General features: G+C 44.1%; 1 protein-coding gene and 1 long non-coding RNA gene across 2 annotated transcripts; one reads left to right on the plus strand and one right to left on the minus strand.

Annotated features, from left to right (window-relative positions):
- The first annotated feature begins 3,437 nt into the window (after positions 1-3,437).
- On the plus strand, positions 3,438-6,431 carry LOC125528282 (uncharacterized). The gene has a single exon (XM_087521231.1). It carries the CDS (start codon positions 3,438-3,440, stop codon positions 5,880-5,882), a length of 2,445 nt encoding a protein of 814 aa, XP_087377357.1. The 3' UTR covers positions 5,883-6,431.
- Positions 6,432-11,795: 5,364 nt separating this feature from the next.
- Positions 11,796-15,033, minus strand: LOC147991230 (uncharacterized). Its single transcript, XR_015602382.1, has 2 exons — positions 14,700-15,033; positions 11,796-12,098 (listed from the first exon to the last, which is right to left on the minus strand). It is a non-coding gene; the product is annotated as an uncharacterized LOC147991230 (long non-coding RNA).
- Positions 15,034-15,686: the final 653 nt, after the last annotated feature.

Genomic DNA, 15,686 nt, shown 5'->3' on the forward strand with positions numbered 1-15,686 from the left:
GCGTAAGTTTCCAGGCGCGATGGATATATGGATCTCTCCTGGCCGGTTCCGCCCTAAGTACTACTAGTAGTACGCTCTATTTTTGCGGAGCATGATTTTTATTTTATTTGATCGCTCCATTGTCTGATTTAAGCGGGCCTGCATATCATGTCATTGGTTCAATCTTTAAGTTGCTCCAATTTTTTTTTAGGGAAAGCCTTCATGACGCACTTTATTGCAAAACAAAAAGCGATACATCGTTCATTACATCTGAAACAATAAATCTAGGGGGAACATCATCCCAAAAAATAGTAGAATTTGAAACAAAAGCATGTTTAACTAAGTTGTGCGCCACGTAGTTCACCTCCCGATTACAATGATGCACCGATATTGATCCAATCCTGGAGGCGATCTGAAAGCAATCCGCAAGTACTGCTGCATATGGAGACCATATTTGAATTGTTCCATTAAACGCTTCGACGAGTTCCAAAGAATCTGTTTCGACAGTAACAGGAACACATTGAAGTCCTTCGATGAGAGATAAACCTTTCTGGAGAGCTGTAGCTTCAGCCGTTGCTGCATCAAAAATATTGTGGAGAGGCCAACAAGCACCAGCAAGTGCCTCCCCTCTATCATTCCTTAACACAGCACCTGCACCACCAGTACCATTTTCTGAGAATGAAGCATCAACATTGAGTTTATATGTGTTCCTGGATGGCTTTGTCCACATAACTTGGCGAGGTTCAGTCGTTCAGACTTACAGTGCGCTGCGACAAAATTGCATGTCAGAGCATGGATAGAGAAGGCTATGCGTGTAGGATCAGCCACACGTTCTCCCTTGACGAATTCCCTCCTCTGCCACCATATATACCATGCTCCCACAAGAATTAATTCCTTCAGACCAACATTATCAATTACCGGCGATGTGGTTTTGGGCTGTCGAAGCATCTCTTCCAGAACAATAGAACCTGACCTATCTACAGGTGTAAATTCATCAATGTAGTCTAGCAGTCCCAAAGTATGCCATACTTCCCTTGCTCGACTACACGTAAACATAAGATGTTTGATATCTTCTGCACCACACTCACAAACAGGACACTGAGAAGTCGTTGGGATATGTCTGTTCGCAAGAATTGCCAATCCTGGGACCATACCATGTAAGGCTTTCCAGCCAAAAATCTTCACTTTACTCGGCACTTGCAATTTCCAAAGGATTTCCCACACTGGGTTACGCTCAGACGGTCCTTGGCCATCTGCCCGAATGAGTCTGTGTCTATGTGAATGATCCCATTCTATGTAGTATGCCGTACGCACTGAAAAAATATATGATTTTGTGAAGTGCCATGCTATGAAGTCCTCATCAAGGTGTGCACTCAGAGGGATACTAAGAATTATGTGCACATCAATTGGAGAGAGAATCTCTCTCAAAAGAACCTCATCCCAAGTTCCTGTAGTAGGATCTATTAATTCATTAACAGTTTGCAGCAAAGTGTTCCCTCTTGGTGTTTGGATCATACGAGAAGGACTACCAGGAACCCAATGGTCTTCCCAAATGTTAATCATTTCACCCGTACCGACACACCAAATATGCCCTCTTCGAAAAGTGCTTAAACCTGCCACAATACTCTGCCACGTAAAGGAAGATCCTTTCTTCGGACCTGCTCTAATAAAAGAATAGTTCGGAAAATACTTTGCTTTCAGAACTTGCGCACAAAGAGAATCCGGATTTGAGAGTAGCCTCCAGGACTGCTTTGCAAGCATAGCTAAGTTAAAAGAACCAATTTAGTTTCTCCTTGGTAGAAGAACGAAACCTACTAGCCATGCAACACATCTCAATGCGGCCAATGATGTTCTCACTTCTCTCCAATTTAGTTTCGTCTTGGTAGAAGAACCAAACCTGCTAGCAGCCATGCAGCACATTCACGAGTCCACCATCATCTTCTAGAAAACATGCTTTTGTCCCGCTTTATTATATAGTATAAAGCAACAACCGAACCAAGTACATGGTCGAACAATACAAGATGATGAAGTGACAGTCTTACAAAGCCGATCCTAGGATAAGGCGAATCTCATAGCAACTCAATGGTGTGGATAAGGGGTGCAGCCACCAAACATGGGTACAACCACTACTTTTCCTTTTTCTAATCAAACAGTGCAAAAAATATTAGCATATGTTGACGAACATAATCGCTTATTCGCCTCTTGTTTTAATTATATATAATAGATAGATAATATAAAGTTTCACAATAACAAATATACGTGATGTGAAAATATATTCAATGTTGATTCTAGTGGTATTGACTTGGTATTGCGGATGTTAATAATTTTGTATAAACTTGATCAAAGTTTGAATTGATACAAACCAAATATGCAGAATAAATAAAAATGAAGGTTTTTTTTGCAAAAAAAAGTAAAAAAAAAGAGAAGGGAGTACTGTTTATGCGTTCAGGTTTTGCTGTCAGGAGACTAAATTCTCCTCATGCTGCAGTTTTTTATTTTATGGAGTGCATATAATAGGGAGTTAGTACATTTTTCTGAGGGCTTGTCTAGTTTTTTTTTTTTGAGACAACGAGGGCTTGTCTAGTTTTTTTTTGAGACAAAAAAAAAAACTAGACAGCCCAGGCAGCCCAATAGCGGACGAGGGGACTGAGCAAAGAGAGTCGAGTTTTTGACGAGAAGAAAGGAGCCGTCCCGTGCCCGTCGAAGCCAAATCCTATTCGGCGCCTGGTACAGGGCGCACACCCCCCTGTACACTTGGTTTTATAGCGGGCCGGCCCATCTTGCTTTCCTGTTTCTTAAAAATTCCCAAAAAAAGGTGCTCCAGCCGCGACTCGAACCACGCCCGTTCGTTTAGGTAGCCAATCACAACAACCAGTTGAACCAGATAACCACATGTGCTATGGTGGTTCTTTTTATTTTCTTTATATATTAACGCAGAAAAGGCAGTTGTTTTCCCTGTTTCATTTTCTATCTTTGTTTCTTTTCTCTTTCTTATTAAAATGAGTGAACTTTTTTAAAGGTGACCAAATTTTCGCAAAATCGCTGAACTTTTTTCAAGTTTGATGAACTTTTCTCAAATTCGATGAACTTTTTTCAAATGTGATGAACCTTTTTTCAAATTGATGAACTATTTTCTCAAAGTTGATGAACTTTTTTCAATCTCGATGAACTTTTCGTCAAATTCAATGAACTTTTTTTGAAAATTAGTGAACTTTTTTCAAAGTCGATAAACATTTTTGGAAAATCGTTGAACTTTTTTTGAAAATCGGTGAATTTTTTTCAAAGTTGATGAACTTTTTTGAAAATCGATGAACTTTTTTTGAAAACCGATGAACTTTTTCAGTTTTATAAAAATTTGAATCTGTGAACGTTTTTGAATACATGATTTTTCAAGATTTAGTTTTTCTGCGCATTAATACATTTTTTGCACCGCCTTGCATTCTCATGGGTCATCCGCCATGAAACCACCACCCCAGCACCCTCTCCTCCTCGCCATCCGCCACCACCACCGCCACCGCCACCGCCAGCTCTCCTCGTCCTCTGCTGACGCCGTGGCCGCAGCTGAGGTTCTGGGGACGCTCACCACCGCCCCTTCACCTGACGCGTCGCGCGACCTCGATTGCCTGCTCCGCCGCCTAGGCGACCGCGGTCTGGCATCCGCCCTCTCATCCCTTCCTTCCTCCCTCCCAGCGGCGTCCGCCCTCCGCCTCCTTCACCACCTTGTTTCCAACGATCCCTCCTCCTCCAGCCACGGCCACGCCCACGCCAACGACCTCCTGTCCCCCCGCGTCTCCGCACTCCTCCTCCCCTCCCTCGCGGCCGATCGCTCCACACTCCCCTCCGCTCGCCGCCTAATCAGGCGCCTCCTACATCACCACCCCCTCCACACTGCCGCAGCGGCTGTGGCCGACGCCTCCTCCACCCCCTCATCGGATTTACTCCTCAGCACCTTCCTCAACTCCTCCGCACATGGTTCCCTCAGGGGTGCCACGGACGCCTTCCATGTGCTCTCTTCCCGGGGCGCTTCGCCCTCCGTTAAGATCAGCAATATGCTCCTTGAAGCTCTTGTGCGTGCTGGCCAGCTTGACGCCGCTTGCAAGGTGTTTGCTGAAATGCGTGGTCGTCAGAATGTCACTCCGAATGCATACTCATATACCTCTATGATCAAGGCCCTTTGCAGGGCTGGAAAGGTGGACGGCGGTCTTAAGATGCTTGCAGAGTTAGTCCATGCTGGGCTGCAGCAATGTGCTGGTGTAGTGCCATACAATCTGCTGATGGATGGACTTTGCAAGAGTGGAAGAGTAGACGAGGCTTTTCGGCTGAAGGAGAGGATGGAAGAGAGCAAGGTGACTCCGAGCGTGGTCACCTTTGGCATTCTGATCAATGGTCTTGCAAGAAGTCAGCGCTTTGGGGAGGTTGGTGCAGTGTTGCATGACATGGCTGGGTTAGGAATCACCCCAAATGAGATCATTTACAATGAGCTTATTGATTGCCATTGTCGGAGGGGGCATTTCTCAGAAGCAATCAGGTTGTTCGATGAAATGCTCTCAAAGGAGATGAAGTCAACAGCAGTGACTTACAACTTGATTGCTAGAGCTCTATGCAAGGAAGGGGAGATGGAGCGTGCTGAGCAGATATTGGAGGAGATGTTATCGGCTGGGATGGTAGTTCATTTTGGTTTGTTTAATTCAGTGGTTGCAGGGCTTCTCCAAAGGACCGGAAGTTTGAAGTCTGTGGTAAGGCTTATAAGCGAAATGATTATAAGAGGTATGCGACCAAATGATGCTCTCATGACAGCTTGTGTGAAGCAGCTTTGCAAGGGCGAAAAACACCAAGAAGCAGTTGGAATTTGGTTGAAGATGTTGAAGGAAGGTTTATCTGTCAATATTGCAACTTCTAATGCATTGATTCATGGGCTTTGTGAGGGGAAGGACATGGAAGGAGCTACTGAGGTTCTAAGGACCATGGTTAATAAGGGGCTTGAACTGGATAGCATCACTTATAACATAATGATACTAGGTTGCTGCAAAGGCAATAAAATAGAGGAAGCAATTAAACTCCGTGATGACATGCTCAGAAGAGGGTTGAAGCCTAATATTTTCACGTTTAATACAATACTACATGCTTATTGCATTTTGGATAAAATGGAAGAGGCCATTCACCTGCTGGATCAGATGAAAATTGAGGGACTTCGGCCAGATATAGTGTCATATGGCACTATAATAAATGGATATTGTAAAATAAAGGATATTCATAAAGTAAATGAATATTTGACTGAACTGATGACCTGTGGATTAGAACCAAATGTAGTAATCTATAATGCACTTATTGGTGGTTATGGTAGAGTTGGTAACATTTCTGGTGCAATTGATGTCCTTAACACTATGAAGTCTGCTGGCATAAGACCAACTAATGTAACTTACTGCAGTCTTATGCACTGGATGTTCCATGCTTATCTTGTTGACGAGGCGAAGACCATGTTTGAACAAAGCAGAGAAAACAGCATTGAGGTGGGAGTAATTGGCTACACAATTATGATACATGGTTTTTGCAAAATAGGAAAAATGGATGAAGCTATGAATTACTTGGAGCAAATGCGGTCCAGGGGTATACCTCCAAATAAGTTTACTTATACCACTCTGATGTATGCCTATTGTAAATCTGGTAATAATGAAGAAGCCTCCAAGCTTTTTGATGAGATGCTGAGCTCAGGAATTGTTCCTGACAACGTTACTTACAATACACTAGTTACAGGGTTTTCTCAAGTGGATCCATTGGACAAGGCTACAGAACTGCCTGCTGAAATATCAAGTGTTTTGACACAGAATGATTGTTTGTACAATGCATTAGTTAATAGGATAACCAGACCTTGGTGCCAGAAAGAAGCTACTTCCAGTGAATGATGTTTGATTAAGGAACCATAAGGAAGACTGTTTTCTGAACAGACCCATCCAAGCATGAAAGGGAACTAGAGAGACCACAGAGGCCCTCGCCTTGCTATTGGCTAGATAGCTTTCTCATCTAGCAGGAACATCAACCGAGTCCATTCATCTCTTATCTTGGACAGCTATCCAACAGCAGCAGGTTGCGCTTAAAGTTTATTTATGGTAATGTATAGTTGCTCATCAAGCTGCTACCTTGTGGCATGTGGGGGGTGCCCAACAGAAGCACCAGATTGCCTTGAAGGTTCATAATTGGTAAAATATACACTTTTACCCAATTAATTAGTTTTTTATTTGCCTGCCATAGTTACATGGAGTTCCTTTTATAAATCGACAGTGATAGATAGTACTGCGTACATGATTTGTAACAAATTTTGTGCTGTGCACTGCATCATGATTGTTTATTCATGCTAATGTGTAGCTGAAAACACTCTACCTAATTTTTTTTCTTGGTATAGCACCCAATAGTATTCTGAAATTAGAACATGTGAAGCAAATAATCTTGTGCTCAAGCAGGACATCTTTTATTCCTTCCCTTGACAATGGAAAAATAATAACACGTTATGCATAAGCATTGACTTGTACCTGCTTACACAGCCTAACTTTGGTTGACAATGACAACACCTTGATTGCCTCTCAGTGGATAGATGATGACTGAAAGGAATTACCTGCTTCAAGTTACAGAAGGTAATGATTTCTTCTCTTGTACTCATAGGACTATCATTGAACACATTAATTCTTCCCCATGTTCATATGAATCAGCATTAGGTTTGTAGTCCCTTTTCTGAGATGGACACGAGTGAGTTTGAAATTGAAAGTTTGAACTAAAAGAAATAAACAACATGCGTACAAATTATATTAATTTCTGTAATATTTTGTAAATGTACGTTTTTGTAAGAAATTTAACCTCCAAACTTAGGGCAAAAATATGTCCGTTTGTGCTTCTGCACAAAAATATCAAGTTCATTTCGTTTCTTTTGTACATCACTGCAAAATCTGTACTTCTCTACTATATTTAAAAAGAACGCAAGGTTCCTTTTCCTGCCAACGGACCGCGTTCTGCTCCAAAGCTTCATCCGCCCGTCTGTTTTTTTATTGGTTCATCCCCTCCCACCCACGCTGCCGTGAAAAAAGACAGAAGAAAAAATACACGCCTCATCCCCTAATCTTCTCCAACTCTCTAGGGTTCCCCGCCGCTGCTCCTTCTCTCCAACTTCAATCGCCACACCGATCCCTGACACGAGGAGCGTGACGCCATTCAGGGAGATTTGCACACCTGTCTCCATTGGAACGCTCAAGGAGGCGCATCTCGGCCACCGTCAAGGCCACCGCCGCCACCTGCGGGTGTAACAAGGTGGAGGAGGATCTCCAGTGCTGAGGCGCCGGGTGGAGGAGACGCCGTGGTGTCTACATTGCGCTCACTGCTGACGGGGGTCCGCGAGGTCGAACGTTGGGAGGGGTTGATCAGGATTATGTCGAGGGCGAGACGTCGACGCTGGTGTCGGCAACCGTGACCATGACCAGGGGAGTGAGGCACCAACGACCATGACATTGACCATGCTGGCCCCTTGTCTTTCGTACCTGCCGCGATCCGGTTCAGGCAGCTGCCATTCAAACTGATCCCGTCCAGCAACCTTCAGGTGAGTGAGCAGCTTCTGCTCCACCGATGCAGACATACAGAGGTTCAACTTCATGGGCTGGAGCTCGGCTGTATTCACTTGCATATGCATTTTTTCTACAACATTGGATTCTCCAGGAAGTTCATGCATGTTCATCCTCTATTTGATGTGGTTTTCTCTCATAATGTGGGCCATGGAGATAGGTGCCCTTTTAGTTACCACAGATTTTAGAATTTTTCTGCTAACTGCCATCTCCACTTTCTCGTCAGATTAGGCAACTAATAACTGAATTTTTGCACAGTTCTACTCCCTCCGTCCCAAAATATGTGTCTCAACTTTAGTACAACTTATTTTGGGACGGAGGGAGTATCATTTTTGCACTCATTTATGGGTCCATCTACATTGATTTGATAAAATAAAATAAAATTAGTAGCGTCTTCTGCTATTCTGTAACTTAAATCAAGAATGCCGTCTCATGTGTCTGTTTTGATAATGCAGTTTGTAATGCAAGCTAATTGTAGTGCCATGTTCCAGCTCCTTTTATTTCCATTGTTGTGTGCTTGGTTGGTCATGTGCTCTCCTTGCCATGTTCAAATCAAAGTGTACCTGTAGATGCTCAAAATTACTTGAGTTATGTACTGCTTGGACTTTTTAGTTAAAGCATCATCTCTTAGAATTGCTTATATTTACCTGTTACACATCATTTGGGTCTTCTGCATTGCCAAGAGTTGTTAGCTAAAAGTTCGTACACTGTATAATTTCTTGTTAGCTTCTGTGCATGGAGTCATGTTCTGGGTTGTACAATCCAGGTTGACTATGCTGAGATAATCGTCATTTTGATTATGACACCTTACCAAGTTTAATATTTCAGTTCTCTGATGTTATACATAATCTGGTTACTTATTGCAGCATATTGTGCTTCCCATTTTTATTTAATTCTGTCACATACTTGGAGTATTCGGCACACGGTGAACTTCTTTTAATTAGGATAGCTACTTGTATTATAATTCTATCAGCAACCTAATCTCTCAGTATAAGTTATCCAACCTATTTGTAGTTCAGACCTTGCAAATATATATTGCTTCAATATTTATCTATGACCCGTAATAAGTAAACATATGTAAAATTAAACTACTTCATTTATGTACTATTTGCTGGATGTAAAATGTTATTTGTGTTGCATAGTTCAACTCTGAAGCAAATTGATCATGTGCTAGGATGGTATATTAGTATCTATGCTTAAGTTGTTAATTGCGAACCAAGGTGATCATTACAGAAGATAATATTGTTTCTCTCTCTGCAGTTTGCCGTTTTCATATGATACTATGATGCATGAGTTCATGAAGCAAGCAAAAGAATCTATCTCAAAATTTTGTGTTCCAACCTATAACAATTCAACAACTGTTAAGTGCTGACTTTGGCTATCTAGCATGCTGACAAGACAAAGAATAATCCTCGGTTGCTGACTTTGAGCACTGAAGTATGTGGATTTTGTTCTCATGGATTTATGCAAATATGAGAAATTTTCATTTTCTTACTGATGTTATGGTACGGCTATATAAATCGAAATTTCAGCTCATTTTCTGCTTGTGCAGTTTGTTTGGAAGTGTACATGTATTTGAAATTAGAGATCTAACTGATATTAGTAGTGTGTATGTGATCCTTTGAATACCAGTTATAACATGTGTCCCAAGCACGGTTTACAACCCGAAAGAAATACTACCTCCATTCCTAAATATAAGATGTTTGGAGGTTGTACAACTCTGAGCCATGGATTTACTTAAGATACTGGTAAAATATAGGTGCAGGAAAAATCCAGCCACCAAATCATAATCAGGGTAAGAGCGTCTGGAAATAAAACTAAGCATGATTTCTATTACTTGCAGATTTTGTTAACCACATGAAAATGTATCTTCCTTGAGCAAGTAGCTTTCTTTGCTACTCTATTTCATAACTCCAATTATAAATTGTAATACAGTTACATGGTTAGTTGCTTGAAATTCAAAGTGTGTATGGTGGTGGGAGGGGGATTCTGAGCCGGGTGTGCCATTGACAGAGGTGGTGAGCTTGGATCGAGGAGGTGGAGAGATGAAGATAGTGAGTGGAAGAAGGAAAATATAATTAATAATCGATAAAAAAGGAGACATTGCTTTCATGACGTGAATAGAAATCCTAAACTTATATGTTATTACAAAAAAAAACCAAAATTGGTGTTCAACTATTAGAACATGTATCCCGGTTCCCTTAAAAAAATATCTCCACTGCAACACATGGCAATTACCTAGTAAAAATAAAAATTGCAGGTTACATCTCTTCCAAGTGTATGCGTGGCTAACTATGCCTACGCTGAGGGCACTTGCCAATTCAGCGTGGCTAGCGGGTGGAGCCAGCTGCTCTTACCAATGTGCGATGTTTCTATAGGGTTCTCCAGTTTATCCCCGAAGCCCCGCGACGGCCATCATCCTTTCTCCCCATCGTCGCTCGCCTCCTCCAAACACAATCCCTCGCCCCACAATCTGCGTGGTAGCTAGGTCATGGACGCTCTAGCCCGGAGCACCGGTTCGTCCTCCTGTTCCTCCCATGGCGGACACCACCACTACACCCTCGTCCTCTTTCCTATTCGATCGCCATGTTTCCTCGCCTCCAATGAGAAGCCCGACACCACGAAGCCACCCCCCTTTGCACGCGCGCAAGCGGCACTACTCTAGGCTTGCTTTCAGTGGCCTAGCCATCGGCGGCCGGTAAGGTCCAAGAAAGGGGCAACAACTGAGTACTAAATGGTGCTGCTGAGTGGGGCTCTAACAGTGGGAGCGTTGGGTGATAGTATGGTACGGGAAGAAGATAAATTGCTTCTTTAGTATAAGGATCATACATCTTCACCATCGACAACTGCCTCCTGGACAAGGGGCGTACACAAAGGGCGTGCTCAATGTCAGCCTCATGCAGGTAAATTGTTATTCTTTTATTTTCAGATTATAAAAACCAATATCTACTATCTATACTACAGTGGTATCACCATCTCTTCGCCGAACTAATGCACCTATACAATTTGCCATTATATTGGGTATGTTGGGGACACAAGAGATTTCTTGTATTTGACTGCGGGGTTGTTTGAGAGAGACCATCTTCATCCTATGCCTTGCACGAATTGATAATCTTAGATCATCCACTTGAAAAAAATTTACTATTGTTCTATAAAACTCCGTGCTTGGAAGCCCACCATGAGTCTACAAGAATAAGTTATGTAGTAGACATCAGCGGACTACACCATTGGTGCACCACCCACGGTCCACGCATCAGCCCCTTGTACTGGCGAAGTTGGCTGCCATTGAGAGGGCCCCGCCGGCTGTGCCCCATCATTGTTGGCGAAGCCGACGAGGCTCTAGATGGTGGCACACTACTCATCCATCTTCTCCGGATTCGGAGGAAAGTTCAGTAGTAGCTCCTCCTGCACTAGCGCCATCGCTGGCGATGTGGGCATGACTAGGCGCAAGGACTGAGAGGTGGCTCGACTTTTGTGCAACCCAGAAGGAGCTCCATATCTATCCTGCTGCCGCGGCCGATGCTCTCGAGGGGTTTGACATGGCGGCAGGCCATTGCTACTTGTGAGTTGCGTTGGGATTTCCTCGAAGAGAAGAGGATGATGCAATACAGTAGAGATAAGTATTTCCCTTAGTTAAGAACCAAGGTTATCAATCCAGTAAGAGAACCACACAACACCTCGTTAGCAGCACCAGCACACAGAATAATAAATCCTTGCACCCAACGTGAACAAGGGTTTGTCACTCCCTCGTCGGTTAATTGCAAAGATTAAATTGTGTAGTGATAGATAGATAGCAAAAAAAATACAACATAAAATAAAGTAAATAAAATTGCAGCAATGTATTTTTAAGATTTTAATATAGGATAAAAGTAGATCCCGGGGCTATAGATTTCACTATAGGCCTCTCTCTTGAAAATAACATATGATGGGTAAACAAATTACTGTTGGGCAACTAAAAGAAGAGCAAATAATCATGATGATATTCAAGGTAATGATCATGTATATAGGCATCATGTCCGAGACAAGTAGACCGACTCCTACCTGCATCTAATTACTCCACACATCGACCGCTATCCAGCATTCATCTAGAGTATTAAGTTCATAAAGAACGGAGTAACGTGTGACACCCCTGATTTGACCGTACACTAATCATACACGCAAACGTGTACGATCAAGATCAGAGACTCACGGGAAGATATCACAACACAACTCTAAAAATAAAATAAGTCATAAAAGCATCATAATACAAGCCAGGGGCCTCGAGGACTCGAATACAAGTGCTCGATCATAGACGAGTCAGCGGAAACAACAGTATCTGAGTACAGACATAAGTTAAACAAGTTGCCATAAGATGACTAGCACAAACTGGGATACAAATCGAAGGAGGCACATGCTTCCTGCCTGGGATCCTCCTAAACTACCCCTGATCATCGTCAGCGGCCTGCACGTAGTAGTAGGCACCTTCAATGTAGTAGGAGTCGTTGAAGGTGGCGTCTGGCTCCTAGGCTCCAACATCTAGTCGCAACAACCAGGTATAGAAAGGGGGAAAAGGGGGAGCAAAGCAACCATGAGTACTCATCCAAAGTACTAGCAAGCAAGGATCTACACTACATATGCATTGGTATCAATGAAATGGATAGTATCCGTGGTCTGAACTGCAGGCCAGAATAAGAGGGGGATAGCTAGTCCTATCGAAGACTACGCTTCTGATAGCCTCTATCTTGAAGCAGTAGAAGAGAGTAGATGGTAAGTTAACCAAGTATCATCGCATAGCATAATCCTACCCGACGATCCTCTCCTCGTCGCCCTGTTAGAGAGCAATCACCGGGTTGTATCTGGCACTTGAAAGGGTGTGTTTTATTAAGTATCTGATTCTAGTTGTCATGAGGTCGAAGTACAACTCTGGGTCGTCCTTTTACCAAGGGACACGACTATTCAAATAGATAAACTTCTCTGCAGGGGTGCACCACATAACCCAACACGCTCGACCCCTCTGGCCGGACACACTTTCCTGGGTCATGCCCGGCCTCGAAAGATCAACACGTCGCAGCCCTATCTAGGCACACTACAGAGGTCAGCACGCCGGTCTAAATCCTATGCGCGCAGGGGTCTGGGCCCATCGCCCATTGCACACCTGCACATTGTGAACGCGGCCGAAAGTAGGCCTAGCCCTCTTAATACAAGCGCAGGCTTACGGTCCAATCTGGCGCGCGCCGCTTAGTCGCTGATGCCAAGAAGGCTTCGGCTGATACCACGACGTCGAGTGCCCATAATTGTTCCCGCGTAGTTGGTTAGTGCGTATAGGCCAGTGGCCAGACTCAGATCAAATACTAAGATCTCGTTAAGCGTGTTAATTGATGTAACCACGGACGCCGACCAAGGCCAGGCCCACCTCTTTCCTAGGTGGTCTCAACCTGCCCTGTCGCTCCGCCACAAAGGTCCACTCAGAGGGCCGTCGGGACAAACGTCCTTTTGGTCCCAATCCGTGAATCACTCGCGGGTACTCTATGAGCCGACCCGAATTTAGTCACCAAGTATAACATATTATGTATATAAGTATATACCCGTGATCACCTCCCGAGTGATCACGGCCCGATAGTATAGCTTGGTAGACGGACAAGAATGTAGGGCCACTGATGGAATACTAGCATCCTATACTAAGCATTTAGGATTGCAGGTAAAGGTAACAACAGTGGTAGAAAAGACAGGATATGCATCAGAATAGGATTAACGGAAAGCAGTAACATGCTACACTACTCTAACGCAAGCAGTAAAGAGAATGAATAGGCGATATCGGGTTGATCAGGAGGGAGGGGGGGCTTGCCTAGTTGCTCTGGCAAAGAGGGGTCATCAACAACGTAGTCGATCGCCGATCGGGGCACCAGCAGCGGCATCAGTCTCGTAGTCTACCGGAGAGAAGATGGGGAAGAAACAATGAATACAATGCAAATAGATGCATATCGATGCATGACATGGCAAGTGACGATGCCAGGTGTGCCGTAACACGGTAGGTGGTGATACCGGCGAAGGGGAGAAAACATCCGGGAAAGTATCCCCGGTGTTTCGCGTTTTCAGACAGTTGAACCGGAGGGGAAAAGTTGCATGTTCACTATGATAGGGGTGTGTGGCGGACGAACGGGCTACATATTCGAATTTGTCTCGTTGTTCTGAGCAACTTTCATGTACAAAGTATTTTCATCTAAACTACGGATTATTTTATATTAATTTTCAAAGTTTTAATATATTTCTGACATTAGTGTATTTAATTAAATTCGAATTATTAAATAGCTATTTCGTTAAGTGCACCCAATATTACACCAAGTTAGAGACTGACTGGTGGGTCTAGTCAACTGCTTTCTTAGCAGTCAAAGTGGCCCAGGTCAACAATGAACAGTGTAGGTGGGGCCCATTTGTCATTGGCTAGGTGATACACAGTCAGCACTTTGACTGGTCAAGGAGGGGCCACATGTCATAGACAGTGGCAATATTAACAGAGTTTATTTAAACTAATTAACTTAGTTTGCCAGGGTGGGGCCTAGTGGTGAGTGGGTCAAATTACCAACAAATTTTATTGGAGTTAAACCTAATCGCTACAGTTGCATGGCCCACCGCCAGTGGCTATCAGGATTAGTTTAATTAGTCTGTTAATTATGTCTATAATTAAATAGGTGTGGGTCCCGTTTGTCAGGGGCATAGGGCGTCATTAGTAGCTGGGTTAATGGTGCCACGTCAGCGCATTGGTGTTTAGTCGCCGGCAGCCACAGTACACGGTGGAGGCTCGCCGGAGTTGTGTTCCGGCGACCATTCGGTCACCCACGAGCATCAGTAGGACGAGCGCGTTGGCGCACATCGAGTTGGGCTAGTGGTTGGTGCTGGAGGTGCCGGGATGGACGCCAGCGACGAGGTCTAGCGGCAGCCGAAACAAGCGCTCGACGGATCCGGTGAAACAAGAGATTGTGTGAGGAAAACGGCCAGGCTACATCCTGGGGCCTCCACGAACATGACGGTAGCAGCGTTTCGTCCAGCGGTTAATGACAGCGGCGACAACGAGCTTCGGCTTCGGTTACGGCTAGCTAGGCGAGGCAGGGAAGAGAGGGGAAATAGGGCGGCGCTTACATCGATGATGAGGAACAGCTCGGGGCAGCCGGAGGGAGACGACGGCGCGAAGTAGGCCGGCAAGAGGAGGCGCGGGCACCATGGCTGGAGGTCAAGGTTGCCGGCGGGGCATCGGGCGCGGCACGGAGAAACAGGGCGCCGGGAGCTGCTGGGTCAGCTTGGCCCGTCGGCGGTGGAAGGGGCGCGCGCGAGGAGGCTCGAGGCGGTCGCTGGCGGCCATGGGGATCAGGGCGAGAAGCTCCTCTCCCCTGTGTGTGCGTTGTGTGGTGGCGGCGGTGTGGGAGTACGAGGGAACGAGGTGGGATCGAGCGAGGGATTCAGGTGAGGCCTAGGGTTATAGCAGGGGAGGGGGCCGACCTGGTGGGCGGCCTGGTGGCCCAAACGACCCACGGGGAGGGGGCAGGCTTTTGTCTTCTTTTTATTTAATTTTTTGGTTTATTTTCTTTTATCTATTTTCTTTTTACTGTTTTATTTTATTTTCTATTTACTATAGTTTTATAAAATATAAAATTAGTTCCTAAAATAGTGTTACTACTTATGCTAATGCCACAATAACTTGGACTCCCAAATAAATTAGTTTAATATTTTATATATTATAAAAAACATTTAATTATTGGTTTTAGCTACTGATTTAAATAGTTTAGTGCATTTAAACATTTTATAAAGACTTGGTTTCTCCACCAATATATCTTGTGAATTATTTGTCACAATAAGAACATTTTAGTTTTGACTTTTGAAAACTTTAATTGTTTGACTTGTTTTTGAATTTGGATTTTGAATCGATTTTGAACTAACGCGAGATTAGCAACAGTAACGGAGGTGACGTGACATCATTAGTAGAGGTTCACTGTAGCTTAATTATCCGGGCGTCACAAATCTCCTCCACTACAAGAAATCTCGTCCCGAGATTTAAGAGGTAGAGTAAGGGGAAAGATGTGGTTACGAAAATCTATCGAGTCTTCTCGGTCTTGGTTGCTTTTCTCGAAG

Source organism: Triticum urartu, chromosome 1A (assembly GCF_056163025.1).
Source record: "Triticum urartu cultivar PI428250 chromosome 1A, HENAU_Tu73, whole genome shotgun sequence".
Lineage (NCBI taxonomy): Eukaryota > Viridiplantae > Streptophyta > Magnoliopsida > Poales > Poaceae > Triticum > Triticum urartu.

Excerpts from the sequence above, each read along its gene's own strand:
- LOC125528282 (XM_087521231.1), top strand. The coding sequence starts at position 3,438 with ATGAAACCACCACCCCAGCACCCTCTCCTCCTCGCCATCCGCCACCAC.